At 50.5% G+C, this 12,408-nt stretch overlaps 2 protein-coding genes across 2 annotated transcripts; both read left to right on the forward strand.

Annotated features, from left to right (window-relative positions):
- Window positions 1-1,367: 1,367 nt before the first annotated feature.
- Window positions 1,368-3,671, forward strand: LOC134290483 (uncharacterized). The gene has a single exon (XM_062857637.1). The coding sequence runs from the start codon at window positions 1,368-1,370 to the stop codon at window positions 3,669-3,671; it is 2,304 nt and encodes a 767-aa protein (XP_062713621.1).
- A 2,739-nt stretch (window positions 3,672-6,410) lies between these two features.
- On the forward strand, window positions 6,411-12,055 carry LOC109405810 (uncharacterized). Its single transcript, XM_062857643.1, has 2 exons — window positions 6,411-8,936; window positions 9,287-12,055. The coding sequence occupies exons 1-2, from the start codon at window positions 6,411-6,413 to the stop codon at window positions 12,053-12,055; spliced, it is 5,295 nt and encodes a 1,764-aa protein (XP_062713627.1).
- Window positions 12,056-12,408: the final 353 nt, after the last annotated feature.

The following is a 12,408-nucleotide window of genomic DNA, read 5'->3' on the forward strand; positions in this document are numbered from 1 at the left end:
TTTTCGTCAGTTACTCGTGCTTCTGAGAGCGGATGACACAGGCAAATCAAAAACAATTAATTCAATATAGAAAAACTGACCCATCTGCTCTCAATTTCATCCTACTCAAAACAAAGGGTTGAAGCGCTGTTGGTTTTATTTCTTACTTTTGTATTTTTTTTAATAGAGCACGCTAGAGCACGTTTGAAAACAAAAACAACGGAATCAATCGCTGCAGTAATCGCAGATTACTAATGGCTCCCTGAACCTAGTAGAATAGAATAGGGGTTCTCAAACTTTATCAGTTTGCGACTCACTTTAGATTGTAGTAGAATTTGGCGACCCACATAACATAAGCCATATTTTGATAATTCACACTGGCCCAAGCGTTTAGTATCAAGTGGCGTAAAGAATTTTAGATAAGTTTGCATGTATCTATTGCAAATTTAACCAGTCTGGCTCCATGCAACAATACAGAACTTCACAGATTTTGGGTAATATAACATGTTAGAGAGAAAAAAAACATTTAGTTAACTCTTTGGTGCTGTTCCGTACGAAACGAGAGATTAGTCAACGAGCATTTAATCAATCACCCAACGTAACCACCGCGACCCACGAATGCGAAACACTTACCGATTTGCCGCCCCCAACACGACCCACCCTTGCTACGCCTTTGATTACGTGAGTTCCGACAGCCACTGTGAGTACCAGCAGTGAGCGCAAGTGAGTGGTCCCGTCATCGTCGCCGTCTCCGAAGTGTGGTGACTAATGCAAAACTCACCACAGCAGCACCCCGAGAGTGACAGCCATCGAGAGAGTTCCACCCGCGTCTGGAACCAGCGTCGCGATATTGCGCGAACATTCTAGATTGCGGGTGCGCACATATAAATACCCGATAAGTTCGCCCGCAACTTCAGTTATGTTTTTACCGCCGCGTGTTATACCTCGTTCGAGTGCAAAAGTAAAAGTGCTAATTCCAAATAGTGTTAAGTAGTGTTGTAAGGTGCAGAGTAGTAATAAAGTGTAGTGAATTAGAGTGAACCAGTGGTGTTGTGCCTTTCAATCCGAATTCCCGACAAGTGATACAGTCCACCCCAACCCGACCGGAGTTGGCCCCGGATACGCGCCAACATAGTGGTCCTAGCGAACCGGATCCAGTGCCGCCCTCGCCGTAGGAAAGGATACAACGCAACGTCACCATCGCCAACCGACACGTTTTAGTGGCTCCGCTGCCAGAACGTGCACCGACCGAAGAGAAGATTATTCGCTACTGTCGTCACAACTTGTGAAGTGTTACATACCGACCACCGATCGCCCGAAGAGTACTCTGCACCCCAGTTCCGACCCGAAACGAATTCGTAGCGTGTTTTGTCCGAAAGAATTTCACCATGTCGCAGGTAAAAACGCCGATGACCAGATCAGCAACCAAGGCTGCATCTGAAGCCGCGAAGCAGAAGCAGCAACTAGTCGACAACGCAACCAGCTGGGAGATCAATGCCGACGCAGAGACGCTAAAGGAAGTATCGTCGCTGTCCCGTCAACGTGATCAGGTAAGCCTCAAGCTAGCACGAGTGCAAAGGGCACTTGCCACTTCCAAGCATGAGGTGAGCCTCCCGCAACTCAAGACATTCCTGAAGAAGGTGGATGACGCGTACGCCGAATTCAGTACAATTCATACGAAGCTGGTTGCCGTTATCCCGGATGAAGCTTTCCGACAGCAGGAGGAGATTTACATCACTTTCGAAGAACGATACGACTACGTCCGCACAGTCATCGAGGAGCTCATGTTAGCACACGAGACGAACACCACCAAGGCTCAAACTCTGCAACCTCAGGTGATCCTGCAGCAACAGCCATTGAAGGTCCCGATCCCCACTTTCGATGGATCGTACGCCAGCTGGCCAAAGTTTAAGGCTATATTCCAGGACCTGATGGCTGGCTCGGGAGATTCCGACGCCATCAAGCTTTATCACCTTGATAAAGCGCTTGTTGGTGAAGCAGCTGGAGTTCTTGATGCCAAGGTGATGAGCGAAGGGAACTACCAGCAAGCATGGGCTATCCTCAGCGAAAGATACGAAAACAAAAGGATCATCGTGGAGACCCACATCCGTGGACTGTTCGACATCCAGAAAATGGCTTCTGGATCCTGTAAGGAGCTGCGACGACTTCACGATGAATGTGTCCACCATGTCGAGAGCCTGAAGTACCTCGAGCAGGAGTTCCAGGGTATCTCTGACTTGTTCCTGGTCCACATTATAGCTTCTGCGATGGATCAAGCGACTAGGATGGCTTGGGAGTCCACCCAAAAGAAAGGTAAGTTGCCTTCGTACGCACAGACCATATCGTTCCTCCAGACAAGGTGCCAGATGCTGGAAAATTGCGAAATGGCTTTTCCAACCAACACCGAGCATTCAGCGAAACCTAGTTCAAGAAGAGAAGGTTCTACGAACGAATCCACCGTAAAAATCTTCGCCACTACATCCGAGCCGAGGAAAGACATTTGCGACTTCTGCCAAGGCCTACATCGCAACTACCAGTGCAACATGATTAGTGCTATGCCGTTCGACAAGAGGATCGAGAAAGTGCGAGCTTCTGGCGTGTGCTTCAACTGTCTCCGCAAGGGGCACAGCGTCAGAGATTGCTCGTCAGCAAAATCGTGCCAGAAATGCCAGAAGCGTCATCACACTCAACTCCACAACGAAGAGGTTGAACAAGTGTCAAGCCCCAACGTCCCAGTACCAGCACCAGAGACTCGCCATGCAATCGCCGAAAGTATCGAATCTACTGCAACATCCTCCAGAGAATCATCGAACATTCCGTTTTCTTGCAACTTTGCCGATTCTACGAAGACTGTGTTCCTGCTAACAGCAGTTGTGAACGTATTGGACGCAAACAACCAACCACATCCCTGCCGCGTGCTGCTAGACAGTGGATCCCAAGTGAACTTTGTCACAGCGAACTTTGCGAGTCGCATTGGAAGTACGAAACACCGTGTTAACATCCCTATCAGAGGAATCAACGATGTACAGACCACTGCCTACGACAAGGTAGTGGTGAAATTCCGATCCCGTGTCTCCGACTACGAAGCACAGGTGCAGTGTCTTGTAACCCCAAGCGTAACAGGAATCATCCCAGCATCAAGAATCGATGTTTCATCTTGGAGTATTCCCTTCGGTGTTCAACTCGCCGACCCCGAGTTCTACAAACCGGAGAAGATCGATATGTTGCTTGGTGCTGAACTGTTTTTGAAATTGCTACGCCCAGGTTACATCAAACTTGATGATGATTTTCCCGAGTTACGTGAAACTACACTAGGATGGGTAGTAGCCGGAGCATTCAAGGAAAGACCCATCTCCAAGCGTGTTCAGCATTCGCACATAGCATTGGTGGACCACAACGAGAAGATCAACCAGCGTTTTCGCAGCACCCAGGAGTTATCCGGTCCAAGTTCAACATCCAGTATCCCACAGAATGGGAGATACTGCCGAGGAATGCGAGAGGATAATCTAAATCAATCAACGCGTCGTGTCATGTACCGCCCTACGAGATCGACTGCCAATGTTCCAGTGCTTTGCTGTAGTGCGTGGACGGTGCCAGATCAACAACGTCATTTCCCGTCCTCAGCTAACTTTTCAACGATGGATGATCCAATCATGATGTATCAACGACCACAACTTGCACGTTGCACGTAAGTTTAGGTGCAACCGGCCACCTGACCGCCTCCGAGTGCAGCAACCACCGAATCCGACAGATATCCAGAATCCGTCTTCACCTTTGCATAATAAGCCAAAAGAATCGCTTCGAATTTTGTGGAACCCCAACACCAACGACATACGCAATGGAGTTCCAACATCGACTAATGACAACTCATCGCTCAGCTCGAGAGTATTCCGACCCAAAGCAGACAACATGCGCAACCGATGGACTTCAATCGCCTACGACAAGTCAGTGTAACCAACGACGAAATCTGTTGAACTTCGTGTCAACCGGGGGGAGTATGTTCCGTACGAAACGAGAGATTAGTCAACGAGCATTTAATCAATCACCCAACGTAACCACCGCGACCCACGAATGCGAAACACTTACCGATTTGCCGCCCCCAACACGACCCACCCTTGCTACGCCTTTGATTACGTGAGTTCCGACAGCCACTGTGAGTACCAGCAGTGAGCGCAAGTGAGTGGTCCCGTCATCGTCGCCGTCTCCGAAGTGTGGTGACTAATGCAAAACTCACCACAGCAGCACCCCGAGAGTGACAGCCATCGAGAGAGTTCCACCCGCGTCTGGAACCAGCGTCGCGATATTGCGCGAACATTCTAGATTGCGGGTGCGCACATATAAATACCCGATAAGTTCGCCGCAACTTCAGTTATGTTTTTACCGCCGCGTGTTATACCTCGTTCGAGTGCAAAAGTAAAAGTGCTAATTCCAAATAGTGTTAAGTAGTGTTGTAAGGTGCAGAGTAGTAATAAAGTGTAGTGAATTAGAGTGAACCAGTGGTGTTGTGCCTTTCAATCCGAATTCCCGACAAGTGATACAGTCCACCCCAACCCGACCGGAGTTGGCCCCGGATACGCGCCAACAGGTGCATAACGGCATTTTAGCGCATTTGAAGAAATTTTAAAATTTACTGTCAAATAAAAGGAAGTCTAATAATGCATTTTGCTTATGTTTAAAAAATTAATTTTATCTTTCCTTCGCTTATTTTATTTATATTTAATTGCAATCACTTATTCAGCTGTTCTGATATATGAAAAAGTCCAATTTTTTTAAATTTTACTGATTGTTGGAGCCGGGCCCATCCAACTCTGTATTACTTTTAAAATGAATTCGCAAATACCGTTTTGTAACCCTATTCGTCCAGCAATATTTCTGAGAGATTAAATTTGAGCAGAGCGCGCCTGCGCACGCTAGCCACTGTCCACCTTCTGTGGACAATCGTGTAGGTAGAGAAACAATCACCATCCTCTTGTATATATTGTAAATAGATCAGTACAAAATAGAAACTCAGACAAAGCGTACGCACGGTCGATCTGTGTCGCTTTATTCTCGGTCGAGTGCAAGTATCACAAGTCCCCCGTTACCAAGGGACTTTGTCGTTTTCGCTGTTGCGATAGTGGTATAGTGCGGTTCGACTATTTTCTAAGTTGTCGGTTACCACGACACTTAGCCGTTTCGTTGTGGTGCGGTGGTGATTCGATTTAGAATCTTATTCTAAGTACCCCGTTACCAAGGCACTTAGGCAATTCCGTGTCAAGTGTCTCAGTCCGACCTTAGTGAGAAGGTGGACGAGCGTACAACGGCCTGTGGTTGAAGAACTTGTGCACGCAAAGGGTTTGTGGCGACCCAAGCCCCCGGTCAGTGATTCCGCGTTGTGTTACCGTACTTTTCCGCGCATTTCGGTGGCTGCTACGGCAGCGAAGAAAGCCCTTCGATACCTGGCAAAGTTCGCGCTCGAACATTTTTTGGTCCTTCGAGCCGGATCGAAGGCCATACCGCGGTCGAAAAGTGCGTTTTAAGTGCCGGTAAAAGACCATATTACTGACCACGTTGGTCAATTGTGCGGTGCCATTGTACATTGGCACAAATGCGCCATCGCGCTTGGAGGTTGTACCAAGGCGGGTACACCTCAGGACAGTGAGTGGAAAGAACAATTCGCGCGCGCGTGTGTCGCACGGTGATAGCTAATCAATTAGCCCGTGCAATCGGAAAAATTGTGTGTTAGTGCAAAACTTCTGCGCTTGGGAGAGTATCAAGGCGGATACTACTCTGTGCTGTGTGGAGATTTCATCGTGGCCATCTTGCGACTCGTGGTCATCCAGGAAGGTGATTGACCCCCACGATTGCCATCGTCATCGAAGCCATTTTCGACGCTGGTGAAGTTACCCCGTTCCCCCGCCGCTGCTGCACCATACTCGTTGCGGTTGGTGGTGATACAAATACCGCCGCTGGGGTTGGAAGAACCATCGAAGCAACAAAACCCGGTGAGTTCTTTCCATTTTCTATGCATGTGGCTTGCAGTAGCATTTAAGAAATTTAGTGAAAGATTATTCCAACCAATTTGAACTTGTTTCATTTGGTTGATGAAAGTTGGGTGACTTTTTGGATTTTTTTTTCAAGTCATTGTGGCAATTGGTGGGAGACGGTGCGCAACTCAAGTGGAATCCGTTCGCGCCCTTGATTGCGTTCCGCGTAGGATTGGGTTTGTTCGCGACGGGAAGGAGCATTCGTTCGATTAAACATCCCTTTCCCGTCGAAACTTTCGCCGCGAAGGCCAATACACCGCGACGGGAAGGATTTGATCGTTCGACTGTGTATTTGCGCCTCGCCGGTTCGGTTTCGCGAAGAAACGAGTAGCTCGCGTCGGGAAGGAGATCCGTTTTCGATTTGCTACCGTTTCCGTACGTTTCTCGTTCGTGTGCTCGCCAGCAATGGCTCCGAAGGACGACAAAATCCTTACGGACAAATTGGTCCAGCGGCAGTCATTAGTCGCCATTCGAGACGCTGTTGAGAAGTTCGTCAGAGACTTCGAAGCAGTGCGGGACAGGTGTCAAGTGCAAGTGAGAATCGAAACCCTAGACCGAGTGAATGTTGCCTTTTCGGATATGCAAGATACCATCGAGCGGCTGGATCCTGAGAATCTGGAGGCACATCTGACGGAAAGAGTGGATTTCGAGCATCGATATTGCGCAGCGAAGGGGTATTTGCTGTCTAAACGCCCCACCGATGCTGCCCCAGCACAGCTGAACTCGTCCTTCGTCGCACAACCAGCCCCCTTCCACCTTCGCTTACCGCAGATCGACCTACCACGTTTCAATGGCGATTTTTCACGTTGGTTGTCGTTTCGTGACACATTCTCGTCCATGGTCCACTCCAATGCGGACATACCAACGGTCGCCAAACTGCAATATCTGTTGCAGTCACTCGAAGGGGAAGCGAAGAAACCCTTCGAATCCGTCGAAATCGAAGCCGACAATTACGCTTGCACTTGGGACGCTTTGCTCAAGAGATACGACAACCGTCGGTTCCTCAAGCGTCAACTGTTCCGGGCACTCTACGATTTGCCAACAGTGAAGCAGGAATCTGCTAAACGCCTCCACAGCCTGGTCGACGATTTCCAGCGCCATGTACGGGCCCTGGCCAAACTCAACGAACCCGTGGAGTATTGGGATACGCCGTTGGTGAATATTATGTCGTACAAGCTGGACCAATCCACCTTGCGAGCCTGGGAGGAGAAGACAAGTACGCAGGATGATGTCAAATACGACGAGCTGGTGGAGTTCCTCTACCAACGTGTGCGAGTGCTGAATTCCGTCGGCTACGAGCATCATCAGCAGCCGGCACCGCCGTCAAAGGTGGCCGGGACCACCCCGAAGTCCGCCAAAATCAAATTCGCAGCCAGCGCCGCTGCATCCTCCAATACAACGCCAACATGTTTCCTGTCGTGCCCCGACAATCACGTTCTACGCAACTGTTTCATCTTCCTTGGGAAGGATGTACGCCTTCGCCGAGAGCTCGTAACGCAGAAGCGGTTGTGCTGGAATTGTTTGGGCAGCGGGCATCAATCAAAGAAGTGTTCGTCGAAGTTCGCTTGTCGCACGTGTCGTGAGAAACATCACTCGTTACTGCACGATCCTGCTCTATCGAAGTCGCCGAGTTCCTCCGTGTCATCATCAACCTCTACTCAGCAACCGTCTCCTTCCACAAGCGTGGAATCCCAGAGCTCCGCTCCTCCCCAAGTCAGCATGGCAGCCCAAACTGCATGCAACACGGTTTTGTTGGAAACGGTTGTCCTCAACGTGATCGATGACCACGGCAATGAGCACCAGGCGAGGGCCTTGCTGGACTCGGCATCCATGTCCAACTTCATTTCGAAGCCATTAGCGAAGCTACTCTTCAACCCCCGGTCGAAGGTGGACATATCCATAGCAGGTATCGGTCTCTCCACGCAGAACGTGAAAAGTGCAATTACCGCCACGATCCAATCGAGAACACAGGAGTTTTCGACGAAATTGGAGTTTCTCATCCTCAAGAATCCTTCGGCACAGCTGCCGACCATTCCGATCAACATTTCGTCGTGGAATATCCCGAAGGTTGCCCTAGCAGACCCCCAGTTCCACGTTCCAGGAAGGATAGACCTTGTCATCGGAAGTGAAGCCTTCTGGGAGCTCCATAGTGGTCGGAAGATTCCGTTAGGAGACGGACTTCCATGGCTGACTGAAACGCCATTCGGATGGGCCGTCGCTGGGACCGCATCAAGCCAATACAACTGTATCCCTCGGATCTGTAACCTTTCTACGAAAGATGATCCCCTAGAAGCCACCCTCCAACGGTTCTGGGAAATCGAGGACATCTCCGACGGTCCTGCGCGGTCGGTGGAAGAGAACCGGTGTGAAGAGCACTACGCAGCAACTACGACTCGTGATCCATCAGGGAGGTACATCGTCAGTCTTCCTCGAACCGACAATCTAATGGTTGTCCTAGGAAGCTCCAAGGAAATCGCAGATCGCCGTCTTCTGAGTGTCGAGCGGCGTCTCGAACGTGATCCTGTTACCAAGGACGCGTACCACCGCTTCATGGACGAATACCTCCAGCTTGGACACATGAAGAAGCTCGAAGAACCGGTAGATGATGGTCAACCTCATTGCTACATCCCACACCATGCCGTCTTCAAAGAGTCTAGCACGACAACGAAGGTCAGGGTCGTTTTTGACGCTTCGTGCAAGACGTCGTCCGGATATTCGCTGAACGACACGCTATTGGTCGGCCCAGTTGTACAGGAAGACCTGTATTCAATTATTCTGCGTTTCCGCATTCGCCGCATTGCTCTCGTTGCCGACGTAGAGAAAATGTATCGGCAGATGCTGCACTTCCCCGAGGATCGCAGATTTCTACGAATTCGTTTCCGTGAGAGCCCCAGCGATCCAATATCCACCTACGAATGGGGCACGTTCGGTGTAGTACTAGATTTGTAGTAATGAGCTGAATTTTTGTATGGTGAGAAGGTCAATTATCCATTTCTGCAATGAAATGGTGCAAAAAGCGTGGGTATTATAATTCCTTGCTTAAATTGATGCTGTTTGAGCAAAACTTTGGATAACTATGTTGTTTATGTTGCAAGAAATGGAGAAAACAACAACACTGTTACCCAAAGTTTTGCTCAAACAGCATCAATTTAAGCAAGGAATCATAATACCCACGCTTTTTGCACCATTTAATTGCAGAAACGGAGAATTAACCTTCTCACCATACAAAAATTCAGCTCATTACTACAAATCTAGTACTTCACCGATCTGTTCTATTGCAGACAGTGACTTACGGTACTGCCTCTGCCCCGTATCTCGCCACGAAAACTCTGCAGCAGATAGCTCACGATAATGGACATCTGTATCCAGCTGCTGTAGACCCAGTGATTCACGACTGCTACGTCGATGACCTGCTGTCTGGAGCTGACGATGTAGAATCAGCCATTCAAGTGCGGGAACAAGTGACGTCTATGCTCAACACTTCTGGCTTCCCAATCAAGAAGTGGGCATCGAACGTTCCGGAAGTTCTCGCCGGTGTTCCAACGGAAGACCTGGCCCTACAACCACTGCACGATCTCCAGGACGAGCAGGCCGTTTCCACTCTGGGTCTTGTGTGGGAACCGAGAACCGACACATTACGGTTCAAGGTCCAACTGCCACCACCGGCTGCGGTACTGACAAAGCGGAAAGTGATGTCATACATCGCCCAAATCTTCGACCCACTCGGTCTCGTGGGTCCTACCATCGTAGTTGCGAAACTCTTCATGCAGCGTTTGTGGGCGCTGAAACACAACGGAGAAACTTGCGAATGGGATTCACCGCTTCCGATCAAGCTTCAACAGGAATGGAAGGAATTTCACTCCACACTACACATGCTAGGCGAGGTTCGAGTTCCACGATTCGCATCTCTTTCGAATGTCATCAACCTCCAGCTCCATTTCTTCTCCGACGCCTCCAAGGGAGCGTATGGCTCCTGCTGCTACGTACGAGCTGAAACAAGAGATGGTGTGTCAGTGCAGCTGCTAACTGCGAAGTCAAAGGTAGCTCCACTATCTAGCCGTCATTCCATCGCCCGGCTGGAACTATGTGCAGCGCGACTGTCAACGCAGCTTTTCCAGAAAGTGTTGGCCTCCCTGAAGATACCAGCTCCAGCTTACTTCTGGACGGACTCCACTACGGTTCTCCACTGGTTACGGTCACCACCTAGCCGTTGGAAGGCATTCGTAGCCAATCGAGTGTCACAAATCCAGCATGCAGTCGCCGTGAGTCGCTGGAAACATGTTCCTGGCATCGAAACCCCAGCAGACGATATCTCACGGGGATTGAATCCAATCGACATTCTACAGTGCAAGCGTTGGTGGAACGGTCCTGATTGGTTGACACTCTCTCCGGCGAACTGGCCGAATCTCCTTCCGGCCGATGAAGACGCCGAAGCTTCCACCGAAGAGATGCGGAAGGTCCCGGTAGTTTCGATGGGCGTCGTACAAAGCGATTTCCACGACGAGCTGTTCGCCCGTTTTTCCAGCTTCTCTAAGCTTCGTCGTGTCTCTGCGTTCTGTTTGCGATATCTTCGATCTTTGCAAGAACGCGCCATGTTACGCCGCACCTATCCGGAAAAGTACAATCAGCTCACCCTCAACGATGGGGAAGTCGTTCCTCTTACCTCCGCAGAACTACAAACCGCGGAGGTGCACCTCTGTCGTCTCGCACAACGTCAGTCGTTCGCTGAAGAACTTTCGGATCTGGCCAGCGGGGAAAGAGTCACCAAATCGTCAGCGTTGAAACGGCTGAAACCGTTCGTCGATCAGAACGGCCTTATTCGTGTCGGTGGCCGGCTGCGCAACGCCGCCCTCTCCGACTTCGTCAAGCACCCCATCGTGCTTTCTGCCAAACATCCGCTGTCGACTCTGCTGGCTAGTTTCTTTCACTTAAAGCTACTGCACGCAGGCCCTCAACTCCTGCTAGCCACGCTGCGCCAGAAGTATTGGATTCTTGGCGGCAGAAACTTAACAAAATCCGTCTTTCACCATTGCCACACTTGCTTTCGTAGCAAGCCCACACTAGTCCAGCAGAGCACAGCGGATCTACCGGCATCCCGAGTCTCACCAACTCGACCCTTCTCCGTCTGCGGCGTCGACTATTGTGGACCGTTTTTCATCAAGCCAACCGTCCGCAATCGTGCACCAACGAAGGCCTACGTAGCCGTCTTCGTCTGTTTTGCTACGAGGGCCGTTCACATCGAACTGGTGAGCGACCTTACTACGGCTGCTTTTCTGGCAGCGCTTCGTCGTGTCGTCGCCCGCAGAGGAAGAATCGCCGAGCTGCACTCGGACAATGCGACGACGTTCAAGGGTGCGTCTCACGCACTCAATCGCGTCTACCAGATGCTGAAGGTGGACAATACCGACCGAGACAGGATCTTCAGTTGGTGCTCCGAGAATGAGATTCGGTGGAAATTCATCCCGCCGAGAGCGCCACACTTCGGAGGCCTGTGGGAGGCCGCCGTCAAGTCAGCGAAGAAGCACCTGCTCAAGATTGTCGGCAACAGCAGCATCGCCTACGAGCCGATGGTAACTCTTTTGGCCCAGGTCGAGATGTGCCTGAACTCCCGTCCGCTGACGCCGATGCCGAGTGAGCCGTCGGATCTGGAGGTCTTAACACCAGGACACTTTCTCGTCGGGTCTAACCTGCAAGCGGTACCCGAAGTTGACCTACGTGAAATTCCCGACAACCGTCTGGAATCGTACGAGCTTGTCCAGAAGCACCTGCAGAACATCTGGGCTCGCTGGTACCCGGAATATCTTCAGCAGCTGCAGTCCCGAGCTACCAAGGGCTGCAATCCTCCGGTCGCCGTTGAGGTCGATCGTATCGTCGTCATCAAGGAGGACAACGTCCCTCCTGCCAGCTGGCCGCTCGGAAGGATTATCAAGCTACATCCGGGCAAGGATGGTGTCGTCCGAGTAGTGACACTACGGACTGCACCGGGAAAGGACATCGTACGAGCGGTTGCGAAGATTGCTCTACTGCCGTCACCGAATCCAAGTCTTTAAACAGTTCCAGGTAGAGCAACCCGCAAGGGAGAACTTGCTCGAAGCGCACCTGCGCTTAGCACAGGTAATTGCGGTTCCAATAACCCTAAGCTGAGTCGTTCGATCTACCTGGTCTTTCTTTTTTGTTCCCGGTCTGTTGTGAGGATCTACAACGGAGCGATCACCGACACCAGTTCCGATGTCCAGTCCAGCCCACAACAACCAACCAAACTGAATTCGTCCAACGTGAATTTTTGGAACACCTCCGTGTTCCAAGGTGGCCGGAATGTTGGAGCCGGGCCCATCCAACTCTGTATTACTTTTAAAATGAATTCGCAAATACCGTTTTGTAACCCTATTCGTCCAGCAATATT

The sequence above is a fragment of the Aedes albopictus genome, chromosome 1 (assembly GCF_035046485.1).
Source record: "Aedes albopictus strain Foshan chromosome 1, AalbF5, whole genome shotgun sequence".
Taxonomy (NCBI): Eukaryota; Metazoa; Arthropoda; class Insecta; order Diptera; family Culicidae; genus Aedes; species Aedes albopictus.

Excerpts from the sequence above, each read along its gene's own strand:
- LOC109405810 (XM_062857643.1), top strand. The coding sequence starts at position 6,411 with ATGGCTCCGAAGGACGACAAAATCCTTACGGACAAATTGGTCCAGCGG. Across the intron at positions 8,937-9,286 it reads ACGAATGGGGCACGTTCGGT|ACAGTGACTTACGGTACTGC; the intron begins GTAGTACTAGAT and ends GTTCTATTGCAG.
- LOC134290483 (XM_062857637.1), top strand. The coding sequence starts at position 1,368 with ATGTCGCAGGTAAAAACGCCGATGACCAGATCAGCAACCAAGGCTGCA.